Below are 27275 nucleotides of genomic sequence, written 5' to 3'. Positions count from 1 at the left end.
AGCTATGCCAGGAATTGCACCATGATCCTAGATCTGGAAGAGTTAGTCTTATAAAGTGGTAAAAGACTTTGAGTTTGCAATGAATCACAATGTAATTTAAGTACTGTTCTATCTTTATAAAATCCTAACTGTGACAGTATCCTGAAGCTGAGTAGTTCAGCATCCTAACCTTTATATTAAATATTAAATATTAAATAAATAGTAAATGTAAATTTATCTTTTATGTATTTATCATGCTACCAACACCGTAACTATAGTCTTAGTCTTGTCACATTCCTTTTCAAGCGATAAAATGCAAATGCAAAAAAATATACCACAGCTGTTTAAATCATATATCCTCGAGCATTATAAATAGTTGTGTCATTGGTGTCTCCTTAAATCCTTCAACTACAGTAACACTAGGTTCTTTTAACATCACATTATATCATATAAGAGGAGGTTAGAGTACATATTAGCTTTAAAGCACAGAGTTTAGTAAACATGACCAAGTCAGATTATTCTGCTTGTTTTCTATAATGCTTGTGATGACAGTTCAGTTGTATCTGAAGCTGTTATTAGTTAGCTACACTTCTGTTATGCAAGAAGCCATAACTGCCTTAAACTCTTCAGTTGCCTAAATGTGGAAAGTAGCTCTTTTTGTTAGTTTATGATGTATTATTAATCTGGTTCAACAAAAACATGATCATATGCAGACTTTTACTACATACCCTATAATGGACATCCAAAGAAATTAATCATCTACGCATGCACATTTATAGTATATACTGTAGGCTTTGGGTGGTGAATAAATGTTTTAGGCATCATTTTGATTGATCATTAGTGACTGAGTGCAAAGCACTATAGTGCCTTTTTTGTAAGCGAGTTAATTGGGCGCAGCTAACGAGCTGATTTAATCTGTTGAATGTGAAGTGTGGTGAAAAGACAGAAAAGTTCATTAATTTCATTAGTACACAGCAAAAATAACATTCACTTCACTGTCCCAATGCTTAAGCTTATCACTATGCTGGTTCAGAATAGTTTTAGTTTACCTGTACAGTACAGGTATTTTGATACACTGGAGCCTGTTTAGTATCTTAGGAAATACTTTATACTGCAGTCACTAAGATTACAGTAGTCTGATTAAATGAAGGCATGAATCAATATTTGAGGATCACAGGCAGAGCAAGGGTCTTAACCAAGCAATGTTTCACTGGTGGAAAAAAAGATATACCCTTGTGATGTTCTAACAAAAAAATAACACCCAAGATTTCTAATCTCCATCAATGGTTTGATTTCAGTAGTGTCAACAACAACACTGAATCTGATGAAACGGATAAAATGTAATGTTTCATTACGATGGATTATTGAAGACTTTTGAAGTTTTTGAGCAGCTTTATAATGTTACATCAACATTAGAAATAAGAAGCCCAATTGTTTTATATTAAGCTGAAGAAACTAACGTTATGCTTTTAATATCTCATTTAGAGTACCAGGTTAGCCTTGGACCATTTGGAATCTGTTCCTGAGAAATTAAGTCTACTAGAAGACTTCAAGGATCTTGAGGCAAGTTATTGGACGTCACTGGGTATTTTAACATTTCTTACAATGTGAACTGAACTTTGATTTGATAGTTTCTCTAATCTTGATATCGGCACCTACTTTTTATTGCTATTCTTACCAGTGTTTATTACCTGGTGACACAAGTAGATAAAAACGCTGTCGTTTCTTGGTTTGAATCAAGTTTTTCATTTGGTCATTTCTGTGAATATTCCTTTATGATCTGAACGTTAAGCCTCACAGATAAGAGATAATCCTGACATAGTTGGCTCCAGTTGTGTGCAGACAAATGTGTTTGCTTGAACTCTGTAGCAGATAAGAAATCTGGATCAGACTAAAAACAGAAAAATGTGTTTTTTGCTTTCCAGCATTCAAAAGAATAAAAAAACGAATTCTATGAAGTGACAATTATAATATAGTGTTGGATATGAAAGGCCAAAAAATGTGTATTTTTTAGCAGAAGTGTCCAAAGAGAATATTTCGATATTCACAGCTGGAGTCTAATACATTTACGTCTAAAGTAATTAATAGTTCAGAAAAGATGCGAAGTAAGTTTGTCTGATATTATATTCTTTGTCTTTAAATCTTTCCTTTCTATGAAATTTGTTGAATTATAATACAAAATAAAACTGATTTTAATCGTTCTGAAAATAACTGATATACATAGACTGTATGTATATATATATATGTGTGTTTTACCTTGATTTAAGATTTTATTTTTATCTATTTTGATTGTAATTTTCTCCAAATTTAAACCAAGTCTTTGGCAAAAACCTTAAATTAGCTTAGAAACAGCCAAGGTGAGGCAACAGTGGAACTGGATTTGCTCTTTGAAAAAAAATGTAATTTCCACTCCAGGAATCACAGCGACAAAGGGAAATGATTGAACATCGATATGTTAAATACAAAGAAATTGTTGGAGATTTACAGCATCAACTGGAGGAGTCTAAAAGAAGAATACAAGAATACAGGGTACTGTAAATTTCATATCTCCTTTGAGAAAAAATATAAAAATATAATACATATTTTTGATCACAGGGAATCAATGGTACCTTGATTCAAAATATATTTAAATATTTGTTGTATATCAGATAGTAGTACAAAGTCATTCCTTAAACAATTTTCTTTTATACATTAAAGTTGCTTTTTAAAACTATTTTACTTACTATAGCATTATAATAACCAGGGTACATACATTTTTCTGTAGATTAAGTATTTATGGTATGTACCGAATTGGTTTTAGTTTAGCCCAGTCTGGCAACAGTGATAAATTCTCCTGAACCCTTCAGAAGCCTGTGGCTAAACTTCCGTTCGATAGTCACTTCATTGTTTACTTCAGATCAAGCTCTTTAGCCAGAACAAGGGATTGTGACAAAGGGATTCTGGCACATTAAACTAAATACGTTGATACTGGGTAATTGCTACCAATAATTATAACTACAGGAGACAAATCTATATTTCTTTCTGGGAACATTTATCCCAGTAGTTCAGTTAATCCTTAAAAAAATCAAATTATTACTCTAATGACATGCACTCTTAGATGTAAGTAGTTATAGCATCTGCCTAATGATCCAGCTTACTGTGCACTGCACATTTCGAAGATCTTTAAAATACGCAGCTGCCTTTTGGCACGTTAGCAGTGTTAAATAACGACAGAACTTTCTGGAATGCTTATATCAGCGCTGCAGCAAAAACATCCAAACATCAGTTTAGATGGTTACATAACATCCATCCATTACCAGAGAGCCGTTTATTCTCATGGTGAGGGCCAGGCAGCCCGGAGCCGATCCCAGACACGCAGGGCTCAAACACGGACACACGCACAGACCTCAGAAAGTCTGGGCAACACGTTTGGCGGATAGGAGAAAACTGGAGCAGCTGGAGAAAAAGCAGGTGATCATGGGGGAGAACATGCAAATTTAACACGTGTCTGGAATCAGACTTGGGACCCCGAGGCTGTGTGGCACAGCAGCACTTACTGCTACGGCACTGTACCTCCACATACTGCTGTCTCCACCCAGTCTGCCTTCTCACAAACACACAGACCCTGTTCGTCCAAGCCAGTGCAGGAAGCTGCTGTTTCTATATATAATGACTACAGACCCCAGCCTGACCCAAGGGGGGATGAGTTAAACACATCACCTAGTGCCTTCTTACCAAACACAGGGGGCACATCTTACTGTTTTTTTTTCATTACAGCTTCTCTTCTCTTGTAGAAAAGTTTAAATTTTAAGTAAAAAAGAGGTAAAACAACAAGTAAGAATGTTAATAGAAGTTAGTGCGTTTTTTTTTATTCATTATCTCCACAGGGCAGATATTTTTGTAGGAATCTGTAAATCAACAACGTGACACTTTCAGCCGTTGGTTCACTCTTCTGATGCACTTGTTCTGATTTTCAGGATGAGAAGGTAGATGCTGCGTCTCGCGGTATCCGTCTAGCTACTCTTTCTTCTTCTGTTCGAGGTCAGAACAGCTTCCTGTCAAGCTCCCTCCTTACGGACAGCAGCTGTGAGTAAACGTCCATGTGAATTTATAAACAGCACAACCCTACCGTCACCCCAGCATTTGAGAACAAATGTTTGTTTTAAAGGTCACATAGCTTTTGCATACTTCAGCAGTGTTTGCCGGTTGTCCAATACGTTTGGAAAAATTACAGTATAAAGGACAGAGGCTGACAGTATACCATTCTTTTTGGTTGTCTTTCACACTGCGTCCAGATCTAACATCTGTTCAGCCTATGTGTAATGATAGAAATAATCTGTAGAAATTCATCAGTGTCTCAGCGTTTCTAATTTGAGCCAAATAGCTTCCAAAGCACTGGAATGGTGACAGCTTTAACTTTGTAAACTTGGTATATTATCACATTTCCATCTGCCTAGTTAGATGTTTTATACCCCCCAAAAATGTTCGAATTTTTAAAGATAAAGAACAGTCATCAGGTGGGTGATATTGTAACTTTTGTTAAACTATGTACAGTAATATGTGGAATATATTGGCTTTTCCAATTTGAAAAAGAAAAGTGTGTATCTGTGTCATGGACTGGTGTGGGTGATCCCTGCTGAAGCAGCTGTGTTTTAGGTGTGGCACAGATCTACATAGGTGTGGTTCAACGGTTTCAATATAATTATAAGGTGTAGTCTTGACAAATATTTACTGTTTTATTTATGCATTAATTATTAAAGGGTGTATACTACCAATACAAAATATGTAGTACATATTAACTTTCCAGTATCTATTCTACTGAGCAATCAGTGAAAAAGTACTTTTCATACTTCAGAATACTGTGTACATTCACTTTCATTCCTGTTGTAGTTCTACAGTATATATGCATTTTATAAGTGTCTTGCTTTTTAGTTGGTGAGTTTAGGAGCAAGATATTATACACAAAACCTAAATTACTGCTATATTGATTAACCCCCAACCTCTGTTTTCATCATTTACTGTACATAAAAATGTTGGGTTTACTTCTTAATTATTTTTTCTCATTTTCTTCACAGCACCACACAAGAGATTGGCATCTCCAGATTTTGACAACAGCAATGAACAAGATGATAGCCTCCCAAAGGTGCAAAATCACATTTAGAAACAACGGAGAGACACTTCAGTTTGCTTGCCTTTAAATCAATTTTGGTATTTGAAGAGCAAGTGTTTTGTCCCAGATAAGGATTTAAAAACAATGTTTTTGTCTTCCATCTGGGCTGAGATGACATATTTAAGAATTTAGTGCTTGTTTTTTCACAACTCATACAAAATGTAATATCCATCCCAGTGTTGAAAGTGATTTAGCATTTGAGGGTTTCAGCATGATTAAGCTGGTCTGAATTTTGCTTCTTAAAGCAAGATGTAGTTAATCTACCTTGCAGGGGAAGAGGGGGAAGTCTAATGACTGTCTAATGGGATGAGTTATTTGTAGGTTGAAAAGCAAACAGAAATAGAATATGTCATACATGTTTTAATACCTGTAAACATTTTTCTCTGTGGCTGGCAGGTATGGGTGAGGTCAGCATAAAATGAGATGAGTGAGGATGGAAATGTGTTGGAAAATCTGCAAATCAATCCCCTTTTTTTTTCCCCATTTCTGCCTTCTACCATAGGCATAAACATCTGTTGGGGTTAGGGGGTTTCTTTCAAAGGGTCAGGCTGAGCTCCACTACTTAGAGCTGACATAACATTTTCTATTGCATGTGGTCAGTGGAATTTTTACAATACAAGCTTTTGATCTTATTCAGCCTGATCTAACATACAGTCAAAAAGAGAGAGAACCTACATGTTGCAGAAAAGCCATGCAAATTGTATACTGGTTGTAATATTTGTTTTCCTCTCAAATGCGTTATATTTCATTTTCCATAACAAAAATCTTGATTTCAGGTCTATTGCTGGATTATAAGTCTTGAGGCTTTTTCATCACAGGAAACAGGAAAGTGGTTCTGCAGTAGATTACATTAAAATCATAACGTAGAATTATTTTCAGTGTGTTTAATTAGCAGTGATCTTCACTTTTTTAGTTTTCAACTAGTTTTATTTCTTGATGTGAGTAGCTCTGAAGGAATAAAGGGAGGCCTGTTTTACCTCCCAATGATAATTTTATACTTTAGGACTAATTTGTTGAATGTGTATTCTTTTCTACTAATTCTACCAAATGTGTCCAACAGGAATGGACAAACATTCATAATCTGATATACAGATGTCTTTAATTGGAAATAATTATACCCTTTGATTTCGAAAGATTTTGTCTGCCAAACATCTTTTATGAAACATTTTGTAATGTATATAAACTTTTTAATACACTGGTTTCAGGGGGTGTTAATTAGTACTACTATAAAACAGAAACAGAGAACTGAAGACATTGATTTGTGTTATGCATGTTGTCTCATTACATTAAATTATTTTAATCTTTTTTCATTTTAAAGCTCTGTAACCCCTACTAGGTTATAATTCTTGCATTACTGTATAAGCTTTTAAAAATAGGTAACCTCAGCTTTCCTTAATGCAGACACTTTTTCAAGCATATGAACTGGATTTAGTAATGCAATCTAATGCTAAATCTGAATTGTTACAACATAAGGTTTTAAGGAAGAAAACTAAAAATAGAGAACACATTTTAACATTTGCATACGTTCCATTTGTGGACTGCATTGTTCTACCATTTGTCTGCCTGCTTGATTTCCATGATACAAAAGAATATAATCTTTAGATGATCTTAGGAAGAATTTCAAGTTTGAACACCCTTTCATTTGGAAACGGTATCAGAAATAAAAAAGCCAACATACCAAATGGGATACCAGAATGCGTAACTAGAAGACGAACTGATTGGTTTCACACTTAAAAGGGTTTCCAAAGTGTTAAGTTTAAATCACTTGCTGTTTTAAAATATAAGTTCAGACCAGTCAGTTGATTAGGAAACGTTAATGTTTTATGTAACCAGCTTTTTCAGTGGAAAGAACCTGGCCCAAATAAATCATTTTCTCCAAAGTACCATGTGTATGACAGGTATGTGGTAGCTTACTGGGAGAGGCAGAGCTTTCATCCAATTCTAAAGCATTCCATTTTTTCAAGATGTTGAAGATTAAAGGTTCTGTTTGAAAAGGAAAATGTTAACATCAACAGCAGTTCTCATTTCAAATAGTGTGTTTAAGGTAGGTCTGTGCAGCTGTTGGGTTCTGGTAAACAGTGTGCCAGATAACAAAAACATAAGACATAAAAGTTAATTGATTTAAACCAAACAAAGGATAAGACCGGTCTTTGTAGAGGAAATTAAGAGGGCCTGCTGTGTGTGTGAAAATGCAAATATTTTAAACTGAATCACTAGTTTGATAACATGGTGTTGATAAAAATTAATAATTGCCACATTACTTCTGATTGGTAATGATATTTTAAATTGTAACCACATGCTTACTGGAAAATTAAGGAATTAAAACTATACAAGAAACTGGATGTGCCAAGACCAGTGATCAAGTACGATTCTTTTCTGCTGTCCAGCATTGGGTATATCATACTGAATAACACCTAATCTCAAGTATTATTCTGCTGAATAATTCATGCAATTATGGCTGTAATTTTTTGTATTTCCATAACAGTAAGTGAGTCCAATGTTAATCACCATGTGTGGTTTTCTGATTTCTTGAACCATACGTACTGTTGCATTTTTATATGTATTTTTGCAAGGGCATTAGTAATTAAAAAATAAAACTGAACATTTATTATTTAAATCTGTTTTTGCTTCAGTTTGTTTTAATTATTGTTTGTATTTTTATTTTTAATAACTCAAGCTCAAGAGTCTATCTGTGCATGCAAGTGTGTGTATATACTGTATGATATTCCATTATGTGGAAGTCTATTTAAAACAAGAACATTAGGCTTTTCTTTACCCAAAGGCCGATATCCTGGCTTCTTTCAAAATTGGCTTAATGCACTACTAACACCCAGATAAGGGCCAAATGACCTCCTCTTGCTTGTAATATTATGATTGTCATGTTTATGTCTTAAATGTTTTATTACTCAGATCAAGTCAGGGAATTTAAAATTGTAAAAAAGTGTTACTGTTTACACTCTTGTACTGTTTTTTTTATTATTCATAATATTTACTTAGAAATAAAAAAAATGTAAATGTGTAAAATTTTATGATGATAATTGAAACTAGTTTTTAATGCAAACAGTTGCTGTAATTGAATCCGTTTCACAGAATGCATTTTTATCTTTTTTCTTTGGAGCTCAAAGTATCTGTGGTACTCAACTCTTAATACTGTAGATCTTTTGTTCTTGCTAAATGTTTTGTCCTGGTTTACTATACTTAGAATGTTATCTTTTTTGGTATTTCTGTGAAATACTGGACAGTCAGTTTCAGAAAACTGGAGGCATACAAGAATTAAAAGATTGTAGTCTTTCAGGATTATTTATATTACATTCTCAAATATTTTCTGTGTTACAGTTAACATGCCTTGCCCCTCTGTTGCCTGAGAAGTCATGAATAGACCTCTTAAGTCAAAACGCATAAGTAGCTGGTCATGAGACACATTTAAAGGCAAAACGGGGCTTGTTTGTGCTATAAGTTTCTTTGTTCTATATATTGGTTGTGCTCAAAGGCTTGCTTTTTACATTTAAGTGTGAATCTCAGTTGTATAACTGTATCACATGGTAAAAACCATGATACAATTTTTGCATGCAAATCCTGATTTTTTTTAACAAAAGCAAAAATTACATAATCTGCAGTAGCCTAGTTTTACTGAGGTTCTGCCTTTGAAATTCATGACATTAGATACAGTTTCTGTCTATTGTGCCATTATAGCTGGTATCTGCATTACTTTGATGGGGTGTGTCTTACTCCTTAACTAGTTATTTTTCCATTGCTCTGAATAACTGTACTGTTAATAAGTTAGTCATTTTCCCTTTTTATTAAAAAATCATCTCCTCTATACACAAAAATAAGAGACCCATAACAAATCCAAGACCCATCTAGCATTTCTGATTCCTAGTAGTTATTTGATAGGATGATTGATCTTTTCTGAAGGAAGCCAGTGTATTGGCTTCAACAACATGGCTGGGTAGCTTGTTTCATACTCCCTCTATGCTTTGTGTAAGGAACTCCTTCTTGTTCTCAGTTATAAATGTACTTCCACTTTGTCCTCTGGTTTGTGATTCACTGTTGATTCTGAATTAGTCGGCTATGTGGACTTTATTAGTGCCTTTGGGGATTCTGATCTTTGGTTCAGGTCCCTACTCTCTTTGAGGCTCACAAGGTTTGGTACTTTTAGCCAGTCAGTGCAGGACTTTGCTTTAAACTAGGTAATCAGGTTGCTTCTTCCTGGAGTGATTGGAGTGATTGCAGAGCAGCAGTATGTTATTTGTACTAGTAAGTGCTGACTAGAATTGTATACTATATTTGTATTGCGAGCTTACAAGTGCCTTGTACAGTCATACATCCTAAAACTCTGTAACTCTTTTATGTATGGATTTGTACTACATTTGCAATATATTTTTGTTTCCCCAAAGTTCCCGGAAGATGTGCATTTAAGGCCAGAATAAACACCATCAGTCTTGCTCTAGACTTTTACAGCTTTTACTAATCCTCCTTATTTGGCTGTTATGTGCAGATGTGACTAGTAAAACTACCTATATGAGAATCTAAGTCACTTACATAAAGAAGATCCACGGTGGGCCTGGTACAGACCCCTGTAGTACTCCACTAATTACATTTCCCCAATTTCAACATTCACCCCTTAACTGTAGTCTGTTGACTGGTTGTCAATCTAAATAGGCATTTCTTGGACTATCTACTGCATGTAATTTAAAAAATATTTTTGTGACTAACATTAACATAAACCTTCTAAAAAAGTAACTACAACATACACATTGCATGTTCTCTGTGTGTGTGTCCATTACTGTTCCTTCTTCAAAGAATTCTGCCAGGTTAGTTAGGACCTAAAAAAAAGATTATAAATCTGCATTGACTATTTGCTAGGATCCTATTTTCCTACAGGTGCAATATTGCTTTTCTCTGGGCCATTCTAATATTTTTTACCTGAGCTTGAAATTCAACTTGTGGGTTTGAATAAACAAGATCAATACAAGCATTTCCTCTTGTAGGTGCTCCAAGACAGCATCATTAACCATCTCTACCATTTCTGTTTCTGACATTCCAGTATATTTTTAAAGGCTGTAGGAAAAGCTGAACTCCCATTAAAAAAACACTTCTTTTGCACATAAAGTATTAATGTAATTTTAGAGAGTTGCATTATATTTCATATCTGTAATAATTAACTGAATTACAGTGGAGAAGAGGCTGCGTACACACAGACTAGGCATGTGTATCCCTCTGATGTTATTCTGTATATTCCTCAGACAGACACCACATAAAGAAAAGTGTGGTTGCATCCATTTCAGGACTCTGCAGAGGAATTTGTTTTATACAACTGATTGTTAGATAAATGTTAAAAATTGAAAAGCTATATATATATACAAGAGTGCATTCTGGGGGGAGATTTTTAAATTTGGTTTGCAGCATTAAAACTGCAGTATATAGTGTTTCTGCACTGACCTCTCACACCCCTGATCCGACAAACAGTGCCATGTGAGAGCCGAGTAGTGAGAACCACAGTTGATCAGCTCATCTGAGGGACAGCCCCTCCTACAGCAGTGAGACCAGAACATTCTGGTTCAGAGGGAGGAGCACCACAATAACCTGGTTTCCCTGGAGCTCTCTCAGCCCAGTACTGACCAGGCCCTGCCTTGTTTAGCCTCTGAAGTCGACAAGGTCAAGCTACAGTACAAGGTAGTAATACTGTTGATGTACCATAGGCAGGTTTGCCTTTTGTGTTCTTAACTTTGTGTTACCTTGTCTTTTTTAACTTAAATTATTTTCATAAATGCTCTGAGTGCCAAACGAAATGAAACTATAATTCTTTGGTGTGCTTTTGTGTATAAACCCCAGCTTCTTCCATAATCCACTAAATGGGAATACAGTGGCTCTTTGAAAATGTATTGAATGGGATTTCAGCAGTAATTACATCCGTGAAAATGTTTTAATCCTGACAGCAATGTACAACTCCATTCCAGCTGAAATGCCTAAAATGTCTGCAGTATTGGTTTATTTTTTCTAACCAACTCAGCATTTCCTGCCAGCCGTGGGATTTGAACTAGCAACTGTCCAGCTACAGGCGCAGATCCTGAGCCACAGAGCCACCACTCTGCCCAGAGGCACAGCTCTTTATTTATGAACCCAAAGGGAATACAATTAAATTAGTTCAGATTGCAAAATGGCACATCCCAGCTGCCCTGGGGTTCGTGGCCTTTCAATGTTCAAGAGGATTGTTAAATAAACTGGTGTCAGTCCCAGGAGGCATTTAACCATTCAATACTTTCTGGTCTCTATTATCAGAGACCAGTGAGCGCTTGTTCTCAGAACGTTCATGAGGGCACCCAGATTTCGTCTGTATCGGAATATAGCTGCTGCCATTAGCAGAGGCACCTGACAGCAAATATTTTTAACTTTAAAGGAGAAAAAATCTCTGGTAGGCTTAGCTGCAGTATATGAACTTGGAAAACAGACCGCAGAAAAACGTGTTCTGCCAGATTCTGTCAGCCTGGTTAGTTCTACGATTTTATGTACATTGAAAAGAGGGCGAAGTGCACTGGGTTTGAGAGGCTGGAGGGTGAGAATTAGGAAACATTCCGTAAACAGGAATGCTAAATTGATTCACTTCTTGAAAAAGAATCGGAAATACAGTTCACGTGTTTGAAAAGACGACAGGGGTAAATGCACTTGCCGAGGATGTATCTGTGACGTGTATTCCTGAGAAGCCGAGAGAGACCTCGGCGCTTGTGCTGGGTTCAGTGACCCCGCGGGGAGCCCAGCGCATCAGAGCGGCGGGAGCTGACGCCCGGTCCTGCTTCAGCCTCACCGAGGCTGGGACGGGACAAACGGCCTCTTTCAGACGAGCCAAGCCCCGAGCGGTGGCTGGCTGCGTCATTTGAACGTCAGTCCGGCCACCAGAAAGGTGCCTCGGTCTCCTCGACAGCAGACGACTGAATGGGCTGGTCCGACGCGATGCGAGGTTCCACCCTTCGCCACTTGGTTCCCTGCCCTGGCCAGGGAATGCCTTCGCCGTGACGTCGCGATCTTACCACAAGATAAGCCGCGAGGGTTATAGCAGAGCAGGAGATGATCACGGTATATAAAGAGCAGCGCAGGAAATATTCACGGCTTCAAAGGGGGAGAGGAGGAGGGGGGGGGGAGTTTGGCCACAGCGTGTGTCAACTTTGCATTCGCCGCTTCGCCCAATGCACTGCAGAGATAAGAATACTGGAGCCCCTTTATTGAGCTGGAGCTGGAGGGGAGAACATCTGACGCGTTAAAGCCACGCTAGCATTGTTAAACAAAAAAGGGACTTTTTTTTTTTTTAGAAGAGGTCTAACAACAACAACAGTAAAAAAAAAGTTAAGGACCTGCTCATCATGGGTTTGCAGAGATGAACTTTGAAAAAGAAAAGTAATACCCGACCGAAAGCGGTTTTTGCACTCTTTTTTTGGTGGGGGGGGCGGTACAACATGGGCATGTTAAGCGTGGACCTGCTGGTGACCTTGCAGATCTTGCCGGGTTTCTTCTCGAACTGCCTGTTCCTGGCGCTGTACGACTCGGTGGTGCTGGTGAAGCGCGTGGTGTCGGCGCTCAGCTGCTCGGGCTCGGACGGCGAGTTTCAGCGCACGCTCACCTCCGCCGGCCTGCGCTCCATCTGGAACAGCTTCCTGCTGGACGCCTACAAGCAGGTGAGCACGGCCGTGCGCCCTGCACCTGGCGGCGGAGCCCCCGCCCGGGGACCACTGCCTGAGCAGCAGCAGGGATGCAAGCCGTCACTGTGTGTTTCCGAAACTTTCTCCCGGCGTGGTCGCATACTGACCCGCTTCCTTCTGATTGAGAACGGGGGGTTTAAGGGAAGGTTACCTGTTGGTTGTGCGCTTTTGTTTTTGGTCCTGGAAGTGAAAGTTAGCTGCGTAATTTAAAATATTTCCGTGCGTTTCACACTGAATTGTCCGGCCGCTTCATTTATACTTATAGGTTAACCCCGCTCCCCCCCTCCGCAATTGAGCTAATTACACCTCCAACATGTGTCCGCCAATCCAGGGGTCTTGTTCAGACAACTGAAAATTAGCGTCTTGTTTTTCCCTGTAGAAAACGCTGGGTTTTATTTATTAAATAAAAGCGCATATACACGCTTAGACATGTTTAAGAGGCATCGAGACCTGTTGTGCGATTAACAGTCAAATTCAGTTAATCCAAATGCACAGAAATAGGAAATCCAGCTCCCAGATTTTTAAACCGCTTGTACTAGGAGGTTATAAAAATCCACGTGTTGCTCGGTGTATTCAGGAGCTGGGTTTCGGAAAGAGAGGGCCAGTTTATTACTTTGCCGGTAAATCTGATACGGAAGCTACTTGAGGAAAAAAAAGAGCAGAATCTTGTTAGTCTCGATTCAGAGAAGAACAATGAGCGCAACAACATTCTTTTCAGGTTTTCTGTATATCTGAGTCTTGACTCATGCGTCTTTCAGCTTCACTTGGCTGGCTCTGCTCCCTGGCTGTGCCGCAAGCTGTAACTGAATCGGGTCCCGCACTGCACTCAGTGTTCAGACTGAAAGGAGACCCGAGCTTGGCCCTGGCGAGATCCTTCAGCCAGGATAGATCAGGGAAAGTGGAAATGTCATCCCAATCACAGTGCATCAACATTTGGGAGAGTCATAGTGAGGATCAATACTATGTATTCAGGTGTTTTTGAGTAAACTGAATTCTTCAAACACTGACCCAGCTCGTAATCAGACCCCTGACCCCATACATAATCTTTAAACTCCTGAATGGCCAGTGTATCTGTGGGTTTTCATTTCATCTGGTCTCTTAATGAGCTAAACCGGCTGGTCACTCTTTACTTGCCCAGTTAAACAGCTTCTCCTAGTTCTTCAAGTGCTTCTACTTTAAAGAGCCCTTGAAAACCCTGCACATAGATCAGCCCTCCAGGACCTGGACTGGACACACCTGAGCTAAACATTTATACACCAATGGACAATAGCACTAAGCACAACAGTCACAGGTCAGAAGCTATATGGTAAAATGCTGGTCTGTCAGCTTGAAAAACATGCTTTTACTTATTAGTACATTTTGTGCATCTGCACCCGTGCACACAGAGGTACGACTGAATAAGTGAAAACGGGTTTGAACACATTAATTCTGCGGCCATACAGAGAATTTGGAACATGTGCTTAGAGTTAATACTTAATGGTCTTGCCATTTGCTCTAAAGAAAGAACACAATACACTTCGCTCATTGTCTCGGTGAGATAAGCAGCCCATTCCTGGCTCGCTGTCTGTGTCTGAGGGTCCTTGGTTTATGTGGATGCTTCTATAGGTTGCACATTTTTAACTTCTTTCCTGGGCACTGACTAGACAGGCCACTGGCAGTGCTGATCTCTTGATTGGCTCTGTGGTGCACTTTTCTTTGCATGGAAATGACGAAACTGGGGTCCCACTTTGCATAACATTTCTTCCTCTTAAAAAGAATAGATGCAAAAGTGCTCTTGAAGTCCTGCAAGAGTGTTAGTGTGTGAAGCAGAAATTGCAGTTCCACTGCACTCCACCCACTGACAAACCAGCCCCCCATTTTAGTGCAGCTAAGTGAGAATTGGCACAACAATCACAGTCTGAGAGTTGTGAACACAGCACGGAGCACAGCACGGACAGGCAGCAGTGTGGGGCAGGGGGTCCAGTCTGAGCACAGACCTGCTGCTGGACTGCTTAGCAAGGGCACTTCGCTCAGACTGGGCAACAGGAATCGATCTGGATAAATGCACCAGCCAGCTCGCTCTGCTAGAAACTGCACAAAGGGCAGAGATCCGTCTCTCACTGCTCAGTGTGTCACACTGCAGGGATAACTTCTGAACATTGTCTTGACACTTTCGCAACCTGCCATATCTGCAACAAACTGTTCAGCCAAATATCCACTCCTTTTCAAAGTGTATCAGTGGTCATCTGCCCGTGTGCTTTTGTCATAAGTATTAAGCAAGATAAATACTGCTTATCTTCTCTGAGGTTTAAAGAAACCTGTTAGACCATTGTGGGATTAGGTGTACAATAGAAATTAAAATGGGCTTCTACTTAAAAATTTTGATGAGCAAACAAAGATGATTTGTGGCTTCGCTTCAAAGGTCATTAAAGAAATAAATCAGTTTTGCACTTGACTGCAGGGTAAAGCTAATTAATCAGCTAAGTGGAGCCTGCAGTGGCCTGCCCTCTCCTGAGTGAGGCTGCAGCGCCGCTCGTGTGCCCGCGTCTGACCGGCTGCTCTCCCTGCCCCAGGTGAAGCTCGGCGGCGACGCGCCCAACTCCAAGGTGGTGAAGGTGCCCGGCGGCGGCAGGCCGGACGAGTGCCGCCTGCTGGACTTCGAGAGCTCGGACCGCCCCTTGGTCGTGAACTTCGGCTCCGCCACCTGACCCCCCTTCATCAGCCAGCTGCCGGCCTTCAGGCGGCTGGTGGAGGACTTCTCCGCAGTGGCCGACTTCCTGCTGGTCTACATCGACGAGGCGCACCCGGCCGACGGCTGGGCGCTGCCGGGCCTGGCGTCCTGCTCCTTCAAGGTGAGGAAGCACCGGAGCCTGGAGGAGCGCTGCCAGGCCGCCCGCAGGCTGCTGGAGCACTTCTCTCTGCCCCCGCAGTGCCAGCTGGTGGCCGACTGCATGGACAACAACACCAACGTGGCCTACGGCGTCTCCTTCGAGAGGGTCTGCATCGTGCAGCAGCAGAAGATTGCCTACCTGGGCGGAAAGGGACCCTTCTTTTACAATCTCGACGAAGTGAGGCAGTGGCTGGAGCACAGCTATGGAAAACGATAGGGAGAGGGGAGGGAGGAGACTGCTGCGTTTCTGAACCGCGCCCGGAAAAGGAGAACAAAAGGAAGGAGGAGCGCTTTCAGAACTGTTTCGTGCCGCAACTCCAGAGGCTTCAGAGGCAATCGTAGAGCTCCAGAAGCAGCGTCCTGAGAGTACGTCAGTGCTTCGATCAGCTGTCAAACGATGGGACAGACATGCGAGTTCAGAATACAGGAGAGGGGCTGGAGTGAGGCTGAGCTGAAACAGTCAAGAGTGGTGAATGCAGAGCAAACCAAATGGTCAGTAGGGGTTTTTTGGTAGCAGACATACCATTTTGCTAATATTGGTATTTTAGCATTTTAAAACTACTCTTTTAGAAACCCTTCCCTTAAAAAAACCAAATTGCTGAACAGAAATGAAAGCACAAGTAACCAGCTTTTATAAACTTAATTTATTTCTATGAGATAGTTTTTGTACTTTTATGTCATTTTTAAAGCATTGTGCTGTCTTGTTTTTATGTACGAGAACTTGTATCGCGTTTATTTAAGAAGACAATCATTCCTTGCCTTATTCCCTTCTGTTTAGAGAAGTCCATAGTACTGTTTTTAATGCACATGCTTCACCAGCTTTGATAAACTCCGATGCACTCTACATTAATTATTCCGGAAAAAAATTCTCAACTGAGTCCAACTACGCACGCAGAAGTAAAGATAATTACAGAATTTTAATCTGCTTAAATTCCTGAATACTGAGTAAAAGAGAAAACTTTCCAAGGTCCAATGGTGAACATCCCTGCGGAGTTTATGAAGTGTGCTGGTACTAAGGGGAATCGTTCTGACACTTGCAATGATCGAACTGCAGCACTGAATTTGAATGTATCTGAATTTAACTTGTATTGTGTATTATGGTGCTAAGGCTGGATAGCTACAAATTGCACTATGGCTGTATAGCTGTTGGAAAGCTCAAAGTTTTAAGAATTCAGGAAAAAAAAAACCTTGATATATAAAATGAATACTGCAGAGACGTTGGTTTTAATAGAACTGTCCTTTCCAAAAAGGTTGAATGTGGGTTTTGCTCCCAGTCTGGGCACGGGGTGGGATTTTCACTCGGTTATTAGGATTGAAGGTGGAAATTCTCCGGAGGGAGGCGGAGAGGCGAACCGGTGGCGCGTGCCCGGCTCTGAGCGGGAACCCGTGTGCGAATGAAGATCGCTGACGAAAGGGGCACTGGCTCGGTCAGCGGTTGGATGCCAGGCCACACGGTTTCCAGCCAGAGTGGAGCCAACGTGCCTGTGGTTGCGTGAGAACCGCTGTCCTGACACCCGTTTCCTGTTCTCTCTCCAATGTACTGAAACACCTTTCGCAGGCTCGGTTTCATGTAGTGCAAACAACTGCTTATTTAAATAAATTTTTTTTAAAAAAATGAGTGATCTGCTGCTTGCTTACAGTATATGCAAATGAGCATGATGATGGTTACTTTGTTTGCGGCCTTTCGAAGCACAAAATTATTTTATCAGTAAACTGCTCCAGAAGTTACTTTTGAATTGCTAAATGTTGAAGAAAAAGTGGGCGTTAAGATTTTTAAATTTTAAAATAGTGCATTCTCTTGCCAGAATGTGTCATTACGTCGGTTAATATGACTGGAAGCAAGTCCAGGAGCATTTTCAATTGCTGTGGCAGTCGGAGACAGGTTTTTACATGCGCATGCACATGAGTAATCGGTGTGGCGTAACGGTTTCTGGCTGGCGTCCTGCTCCTGCGGAGCTGTCGGTGAAAGCCAGGACACACAGGGGGCGAGACTGGACAGGGAGGTTCACCTGTCTCCCTGTGTCATACCCTGTCGCAGGAAGAAGTGAAGAGCTGACCAATAGGGACCATCGTGACCAGAACTCCGTGGCAAAGCCCAGCACCATTGCCAGAGCTGCAGGCGTGAATCCACAGGGGGAAAAGAGGAGATTGGTTCTTTAAGAGACGTGCAGGGAAAAGCCACGCTCTGCAGAGCTTCACACAGCCCAGTCAGTGGCCAAGGCGGTGTCTGGGCCGGGTGGAGCAGCCCAGGGGCGCCGCTAGGACAGGCTCTGGCAGTGGCCTCCAAAACAACGCCTGTATTCCTACATCTCGGCTCATGACCGGGAGAAAGTATTCGAAATGTACAGGTACATCTATGTAAATTCACATTAAGATATTAGCAGAATACAAATTACCTGTCACATCCTATACAGTTTTTATTTGCCCGCTAACTTACAAAATGTCAGCTTGGCAAAAATTATTTCATGCCACAGGAACCAGCATAATATGGCATAATGGGCCTTTACACTTTGCGGATGGATGCAAATTTGGAATGTCAGCAGAATAAAAAGTATTATTTATGAAAATGTCGGTCAAAATAGTTTTGAGAAATATTTACTGTGGCTGGAAACTACATAATTTCCAGTAATATGTAGAAATCTATCAGGAAGAACATGCATCAGATGGGACAACACACTTGGATAGCTTGTGCTCATCAGAAACGGCACTTTCCATTCTCTGTTCTAAATCCACTTCACTTTCCACTTTTGTCCTCAAAATATCCACTCTTCCTTGATTGTCTGAGAAAAACTAGATCAACACAAGCGTGCCGGGGGGGGGGAGTTTGACAGACTGAGTAAGAAAGACGTTAGACGTGTCTGCTTTTCAGTCTCAGCTGCTGACATCCCCGGTGGTTTTCATCAATCTAGGTGAAGAAAATCGAAGTCCACCATGCTAACCTCTTCTTCCTTTAGACATATTTTTTTATTTTATTACACAGGACAGAAAAATTGAAATCCAAATGTAGAATATCTGTACACTACTCCTAACCTACCCTTTGCGATGTTTTTAATTCATAGTCCCTTGATTCATCAAAGTTAACTGCCTGTGCCTGTCTGCTACTAGCGCTAAACCTCCACCTCCATGTTTCCAGGCTGTCTGTGAAACTGCTAGTCTTGTCCATCACTCTGTGTGAGCCCATTTCTGCTATTTCATGACACCAGGGTCACCAGCTGGTACAGTAGGCTTTATGTTGTGCATTTAGATGCCAACACTTCTCGGTTTTAGGTATAAACATATAATTATCTAGTCTTTTGAAGTCTTCCGTTGAGTTTCTCTTTCTCTCTACTCCCTTTTCATCTGCATTGCAGTTCTTCTCCTTGGATTCTATGTCCTTTCACTCCACTTTGAATGTTTTCGCGTCGCCCGATTGATCTTTGTCTTAATCGTATCGCCTTCTTGTTTAGGGTGTATTTAATTGTGTTGGTATAGGTAGCCTTTGCCATTCTGTTTTCAATAGCTGGGGAAACCGAACTCTGTAATGTCACTGTTTTACTTACCAGGATAGTTGACACACCTCAAAGCACCAGAGAAAAATGGGAGCACAAGTGAAACACAGCCACATGGTCTCAGCACAAGGGCTGCGTCCCCTTCACGCACGGCAGGAAGTGATCTTACCGGCACAGCACAGTCAGCGAAGAAAAGAAATGAGGTCTGGAGATGAAGTACAGCAATAACCTCACTGTGCCCGAGGCAGCTGAGGGCTTCCACAGCTGGAAAGGTGTGGTGGGACACAGACAGCTGTGGTGTTCTCGTGTCTGCGATGTGACAGTGTAGATACTGGTGCCCTTGGGCTGCTGTCCTCTGTAAAATGTCCTGCTGTGTGAATCAGTGCAAATGTAAGTCATTTTGGAGAAAAGTGCCAAACCAAAAAAAAAAGAAAAATAGCACTTCATGAGGCACCCTGAAGAACAGCACCCTTATCCACCATTGCACAATGGTGCCAGAGAAATTTGTTTTCTTTATGCCTTCAAAGAGCTCTTGAGTTATTCAGAACTCTTCCTCTTGGATTTGGGGTAAAAGCTTTGATGTTCATAAAGTCTCCCTGATGGGCTAAACTACCTCGCTCTTATATCTTATTGTGTAACTACATAAGGAAATGCTCAGAAATCCATTCCAAAGCAAGTAATTGATTAATATACATGTCACTCTTATTGTATAGTGGAGTAACTTACTTATGCATTCCACAGCCAGTTCCACTTGGTTAAATTAATTTGGTTTAAATCTTCATTGTAAGCTTGAAACCCAGATAAAACTGCATTTAGAAAAGCCTTTGCCTTTATGAACTTACAGATCTCATGCCGTTTAGTGATACAAATGAGCTGATTTACATCTACTCACATAAACAAAACAAGCTTACATGTCAGAAATACCATTTTTAAAAATGATTGTTCAAAAACAGAAAGCAGTCTTCCATCTACTGTTGTGTAAAAAAATGTAAACGACGAGTTTCCTGCATATGTGAATTAAGTTCAAACTAATTAGACTAAATGAATGACAAAATAACTGCAATGCCAAGACATGTTTTAGGCTTCTAGAGTAAGGATTTAAAAAAACAAAAAAGCATTTCCACAGTTTTGCAGTTTTGAATGAATTGTTTATTTTAGGCAACTGATGAATACCGTCTTTGTGTTGCATCCCCAGCTTCTCACAAAAATACAGACAATAGATTCCTTTACAGAGAAAAAAACAGTTCCTTGTGCTAAATATAAAGATGGAATGAAAAGTAAAATAAGGTACAAAAGCATGCCTTGAAAATTAAAATTATATAAAATTAGATCAATGAAATTGTTAAACAAAAACGCATTTCCGTCTGCACATTTTGTTCTTTCCTATAAACTTGGCAAGGAAAACAATCTCAAATTGAATGTACTGTACGTTTAGAAAGAAAACGTTTTTTTTTTTGTTTAATTGGGGCACTCAAGGTGCTGTGTTTATGAAGTTATTGGCAGGGTATGAGAAAGCTGGTGTCCTGGCAGCACACTGGATTAAGAATCAACTAGAAGAAAAAAAAAAGTACAACATTTATGACACAGCCGTCAGACAAGTAGGTCAAACACTTTGCATAAGACTGCAGGAGGCAGACCGAACGACATTCCTCTGAGCCCAGGAACACCCCTTGAATTAAACTCTGCATATTTAACTACTAATCCTAACATTCTGTTCTCCTTTTTTTGTTGCTTCCTCATAACGTCTAGAAAATGAAACTGATCTGTCAACATGAACACCTGCCTTTTTATCCAGTAGCCCGTTACCCATGTTAGAGTATCAGGTGTCTTGAACCAGGTATTTTCCTAGTCTTGAATTTAGTCGTTTTGATGTTATCATCATCTGCGAATATGATTAGTGGAGTAACTACATCAGAATCTAGATCATGGATATAAATTAGGAAGAGCAGTGCTCCTACATGATTCCTTGTACCCACCCCAATCCTGTTCCTGTATTCACATACATGCCTTACATTGATTGCCTGCCACCTTCAATAGAAGAATTAATCTCAAATTAAAGTGGAGCATCCCAAAAAAAAAAAGTTTTATTAGACTTTTCCACACGATACCAACACTTTGTCAGTGCTGTTTTTGTTCTTTTGAACTGGAGTTCTAAACCATCTGCGGAGAAACAAAAGACACGGAGCTCCTTTGAAAAGCATCCTTTTCAGGTATTTCCAAATATAAACCAGCAGCTGTGGTTTGAAGGGAGGGTGATGCAGATTTGACAGGTGGATAGATGGCAGAGTTCACATTATAGAATTCATCCATCCATCCATTTTATACCTGCTTTATCCAACATAGGATCACAAGGGAGCTGCAGCCTATCCCAGCAAGCAACGGGCAGGGTATGCCCTGGATGGGACGTCAGTCCATCACGGGGCACACACACCTGGGCTAGTTTTCCTGGAAACAAATTAACCTACAAACCCAAAGCAGCTAGAGTGAACCCACACAAACACAGGGGAGATCTTATAAACTCCACACAGATGGCACCCCAGAAATTGAACCCAGGGCCCCACATGCGAGAGAGCGCCACCCATGTGCCCTCAAGGAATTCCCTGTCTCATTAACATCTTGAAACAATTATGTACTTGGTGCACATATAGTTCCTCCTATACTACCTGTCCAACCAATAAAGCTCCTCTTAACCATTTCAAGTTCAAGATTGGGTTAATTCAGGTGCTGCAGCACCACTCCTGCCAGTCAGCCAACAGCAGTCATCAATCTGCTGAAATCTCGTTATTGAACTGTGAATCAGTGAATGTTGCTTTCTAGAATCATCATTTTAATATTCTGTAAGCCTGTTCATATTTACACCTAAAGAAAATTATTTCCTGCAAAAAACTGCTGGTGATTCTCGATTGAGAAGACACTGCAGAGCACAGATTTGGTAACAATCATTTGGCGATATTTTTATTAAAAGAAGTAGGTTACAAATGAATGCCTATAGAGACAACATCTTCATGATAATGATGTAATATTAATATTTTTTCTACACAGCTTTAAAAGGTCTTTGTGCATGTTGCAATAGTGGTAACTGGCATTCTGATGACTTCAATAAAATGTAAGAATCGTAATAAAGCTCTCATTAGCACTGACAAGTGAGATCGTGATCTGGAATGACATATTAAAGAACAAACGTTTGTGTCAAGTCAGGCTACTTATCTTTGTTGCAATTTAATGAGAGATTCCGACCAGTTCGTACCTGTGAACACTGAGCTGCAGCACTGCAGGGAACAGCAGCCATGGCTGGTAATACAAACACTATAAAACCCTGACACATGGAGAAGAGAGCACATGTACTTACAAGTGACATTCTTATTTCCATTTAAAAGCAGCAGTCAATGGATATTATGGGGACCTCTAGTGTCAGAGATCCCAAAAGGCTCATACATAATTCACATCAGTCACCAGCACTGTGGAGGAATCATGTCATAAACGTGCTGGAAGTCTTGCAATGATAAAGCAGCACAAGCCGTCCTGCATTCCAGCTGCACCTGATGCTTTCCACATTCCTCACTTTACTCCATGTGCACAGCCTTTCCGAGACTGGCTGCTACACTGAACTATCCCTTTTCTTCTCTCTCGGTCCGGGACACTAGGTCACAGTCCAGGTCTCTCTCCAGAACAAACTCCCATCGTCTTTCCAGCCCTCCAGCAAGCGCACCTGTGGGCCATTCCCCCGTGCACACAGGGAGACCTCTGTGAGAACTGTCAGACTAAGAACAGTTACAACAACAAAAATAATAGTTTTTTTATTACATCAGGTGTTAATTTTAGTTTAGAGTCCTACATTTCTGGGGCTTGTGGCTTTTTTTTACTATTTCAAATGTATGCTACCTCAAATAAAGACCAGCAGAATAAATCAAAAACTGAATAGAAAAATAGAAATTGGGGACAAAGTACAGAACTGGTCCAGGCAGAAAATATGTCAGGCTACCTCTAGATGAGCGCCTTGCACCGACAGTACTTGAAGATTCTGCAACATTTTAACCTTTTTTTCCCAGGAGATCTACTCTTTCTAATCCCCGAATCCAATGTGAGAAATAACATGAATCCCGGGGAATTCCAAAAGGAGAAAAAAAAGGAAACCCCAGAGGATCAGGTTCTAAATGAAGAGGAAACCAGGACACCTGCTGCGTGTTTCGCGATGCTGCAGGCCACGCAGTGGAGTAATATTGACTGAATATCGGTCATGTGCAGGGCTGTCCTCTCGAATTAGAGGAAAGACCTGTTGTTGAATAAAAAAGGAAAGCTATGACAGCAATAATAACTGTTGTTAAAATGACAGAAATGAAAAAATGCTGTGAATTTGGCGGACATTAGAATTCACTATTCCGTGAACACTGTGTGCGAGAGAATTTCAGGTTGTGTGCGTATGGTGAAGTTGCAAGCCTTAGATGTGCAACGCACACAACCTGAAATCTAAGACATCTAAGGCTTGCAACTTCACCATATACACTGGCATTGGCCAGATTAAACTTTTTTAGCCTGGCTGGCTCTCTTGCCACAACTCACCCAGGGAACAGATTTTGTCTAAAGAGCTCGGGCCTCCTTCCTAAAAAAAAACGATAACAAGGCTATTTTAAACGGAGCTACAGCTACAGGGTAACTAGACAGGTCGCTGTCTAGATAAGCAGAAACGGACAACAAACCTAGAAAAGCCGAAGAAATCGGGGAGGTCTCGGCCTGCCTCGCACGGCGGTGTCTGCAGCAGGGGGTCGGGAGAGTACGAGGATTTATGGATTTCAAATCCCAGAAAGGTCACTTATTCAGAGGAGCACGTGCTCGTCACATCCTCCCGACAGTGATGGAGAAGACACTGTAAAATCACATTACTGCATGACCTTTACATTTTTTGCTCATCACGTGTCAGAAAAGCTACTTAAGAAAAATCTCCAGGAGGTCTGTGTTAGCTGCGTGTCCGCGGCTGCAAACGCCATGGATAACACAGACACAAAATAACGGCTTAAAATAAAACACCAGGCACGATAAAACACAGCAAACCCCAACCCCCCCAAAAGACAAATTAATATTATTAATGAATATTCTATTATAAGTATTAATTTAATCACAGTTTTGTACCTCTCTCAGTACCAGCAGTGGGAAATTTGCTTGTACCCCATCCTTCTGCGAGTGGCGCCCAATTAGCTTTATGGGCTCTTGGCACGACCGTGAACATCATTCATTGAGAGTTCATTGATCACTGCGCCCTGCACTCGAACACGAACTTGCTCAAGTGCTGAAAATATTAAATGGCACAAACTGGGCGCGCAGAAAACGAAAGCAGAGCGCGATGCGCAACAGCTGCAGCTACAGTATTTCACAGCTGTTTCTCACGGCCTCGCTTTTGTTCACAGCAACCAAGTACCGTGATATGAGCTGCTAATGTACCGACTCGACAGTTCATCTGTAACACACAAATGTGCACACTCGTAACGCTTCTCTGTCAGAAGTAGCCTTCGCAAAACACCAGGGAGCTGATTCCAAAGATTCAATATGAATCAGGTTCTAAAATCACACAATATTGCGTTATATGACTACAACAACAGTGAGAAATTTTGCTATGTTGTACAGGAAAGGGCTTCTGTAACCCAAGACTTGTCTCAAGTGATTTTTTTGTCCTTGCGAAACAATAGCTGAAAGCAGAACAATTCATTCAACAGTGTCACCGGGTTACTGCCGTTTGCTTCCTTGAGATGTTTTCCTCAATACACTGCAAGGCTACGCGACAGAAAAGGAAATCGTGATGACTACAAAATTCATAAAATGTAGTTCAGCACAGAAACAAATTGGATTAAATGAAAAGGCGAGTGTTCTGTTTTTCAAAGTAAAAAGATTGCTTTCGTGAGCAGTTTGTATCCTAGCCGGCCCCGGTCCAGCAGGCAGTAAGTCCTTGCTATACTGTGCACGACTGAAAAGCGCAGAAATGCATTTGATATTTTTCAAAAGAAGCCGAGCACCTCAAGTTTAATTTGATTTTCCTAATTTTGTGATCTATTAATCAATATGTTTTTGACCTTTTCTGGTCTTTAACAAGAAAAAAAACTTAACTTTTTGAGTTAAGAAGCGGTTTACAAATACATCTCAATGGCCTGCTGCAAAATACAACATTTTCACAAATACACCTTGGAAATGGTTGGTCTCTTGTGTTCGTGTCTGGTGGGTCTTGTTTCTTGTTGATCCAAATAGACCCTTTTCATGAAATTAGACATGTTTAAGATGATGACGACCCTCCAGGCTCTCTGTTGTGAATCTTTGTGCAGTAAGTGCAGTAGGCTTGTTTCTGTACATGGAACAATGTACTGTAACTGTCAGAGATGGAACCCGAGATCTGTTTTGTTCTGAGAGAACAGGACATCCACATTATGAAAAGAAACTATAATAATAATTATTCGCTATAAAGCGATTTTCTTGACACTCCACTCGAAGCCCTTGTCGCATCATCCAGGTGGTGGTGGGGATCCCCATTACGTTTAAAGGGCTTCGAGTGGAGTAATGGAGATCCCCACCACCACCTGGATGATGCGACGGCAGCCATAGTGCACCAGTATGCTCCCCACACACCAGCTCTCAGTGGGGAGGAGAGCAGAGTGATGGAGCCAGTTCAGAGATGGAGATTATTAGGAGGTCATGATTGGTAAGGGCCAATAGGATATTTGGCCAGGACACTGGGGTAACATCTCTACTCTTTTTGAGAAATGCCCTAGGATTTTTAATGACCACAGAGAATCAGGACCTTTTTACATTATAGTGTCCCTGTCTCTATACTGGGGCATTAAGACCCACACAGACCGCAGGGTGAGCGCCCCCTACTGGTCCCACTAACACTTCGTCCAGCTGCAAACTGAGCTTGCCTAGGAGTCTCCCATCCAAGTACTGGCCAGGCTCACACCTGCTGAGCTTCAGTGGGCTGACAGCTGTGAATTACAGGGTGATATGTCTGCTGGCTTGACTAGAGCTGTTTTATTTAATGTTATATTCTGCTGATGCATTTCACAAGTGAGACAGTGTAATTTTGGCAAATAGAAAAATATTCAATCCATTTGTTAAACTGTTAGAACAAACTATAGGCCTGACTTACAGTAGAGTGTGTGTAGGGGAAAAGGTTGCATGTCTGATTATATAGCAAACATCTTGTAAGTCTGCACTTCAAAGCAGTTGAATGAAAAAAGATAAAACAGAGAAGATCGATTACATCCTTTGGATAGGACTAGAAGTCAGTAGTTGTTATAAAAATAATGAGTACAATAATGATATCTGAAAAGAAAATGCAACAAACCTTTTTAAAGGAAAGTTAATCTCTGATAACTAAGGCAGAACTAAATCTTTCTACTTCTCTGCTCCTCTTTGAACAGTGCTTGAAGCACTGCAGGCTCTTGCTGTATTCCCCTACTTGTGGACAGAAATGAAATCCCTGCTTCATGACCCCATTTCAATATCTAAAAAAGACCTATCAACGACAAAGGGAAGAGTTTCAAAGACGTTATGAAATGAATACGAGATAAAGTCATTTGAAACACTTTGTGGAGCTTCTTTAAATAGATGAACAGCCAATAATGCAGCAAGTAAAGACACATTAGAGCCTGACCTTTCCAATGGCAGAGTGACAAAACAACAATGGGATATGGGTTTCTACATCCTACATGAAGCAAAACTAAAGATGAACACAGCCGCATTTCTTTTGATTGAACAAGGCCACAGTGAACGTTAGCAGAAAGAACAGGGCTTAATATTTCATTCTTCATGAAGAGATCAGAAATTGCCTCCATGCAAGTTTATTTATTGCAGAACCAAATGTAGGGATAACCTTCCGTACCAAACACTAATATTAAACAAATGCTAAAGGTACATAGACCTGTACGGATGTATTCACAGGAGTGCTCTTTAGCATGTATAGCTTGGGTTAGAAGGTTAACATTGCTCTGGTTATTATGCAATTGAACAAACTGAAACTGAAACAAACCCCAACTGCTCCCAACAGCTTCTCTCCCTGTCTGTGTGTCTCATGGAGAGCAAGCTGGGGTCTGCAAAAAGACACATTCCTAATGCAA

At 40.5% G+C, this 27275-nt stretch overlaps 2 protein-coding genes across 5 annotated transcripts in view; both read left to right on the top strand.

Annotated features, from left to right (window-relative positions):
- The window catches only part of LOC102687634 (centrosomal protein of 128 kDa), a 53473-nt gene extending 47713 nt beyond the window's left edge, over positions 1 to 5760 (top strand). For all 3 annotated transcript variants that reach the window (XM_015350549.2, XM_006632268.3, XM_069193003.1), the window contains exons 22-25: positions 1465 to 1542; positions 2395 to 2508; positions 3936 to 4044; positions 5034 to 5760. In XM_015350549.2, the coding sequence (XP_015206035.2) occupies positions 1465 to 1542; positions 2395 to 2508; positions 3936 to 4044; positions 5034 to 5119 (387 nt within the window). In that variant the 3' untranslated portion in view covers positions 5120 to 5760. The remainder of the gene's footprint in view (positions 1 to 1464; positions 1543 to 2394; positions 2509 to 3935; positions 4045 to 5033) is intronic.
- A 6072-nt stretch (positions 5761 to 11832) lies between these two features.
- Positions 11833 to 16881, top strand: dio2 (iodothyronine deiodinase 2). Of its 2 annotated transcripts, XM_069193002.1 has the most exons (3): positions 11833 to 12798; positions 15375 to 15653; positions 15732 to 16881. In XM_069193002.1, the coding sequence occupies exons 1-3, from the start codon at positions 12580 to 12582 to the stop codon at positions 15906 to 15908; spliced, it is 675 nt and encodes a 224-aa protein (XP_069049103.1). In that variant the 5' UTR covers positions 11833 to 12579; the 3' UTR covers positions 15909 to 16881. The 2 variants fall into 2 exon arrangements, with proteins under 2 accessions (XP_069049103.1, XP_006632193.3); XM_006632130.3 differs by having other exon boundaries at positions 11843 to 12798; positions 15375 to 16881.
- The last annotated feature ends 10394 nt before the right edge of the window (positions 16882 to 27275 follow it).

This window comes from Lepisosteus oculatus, chromosome 8, assembly GCF_040954835.1.
Source record: "Lepisosteus oculatus isolate fLepOcu1 chromosome 8, fLepOcu1.hap2, whole genome shotgun sequence".
Taxonomy (NCBI): Eukaryota; Metazoa; Chordata; class Actinopteri; order Semionotiformes; family Lepisosteidae; genus Lepisosteus; species Lepisosteus oculatus.
This window is presented reverse-complemented; position numbering and strand designations above follow the sequence as displayed.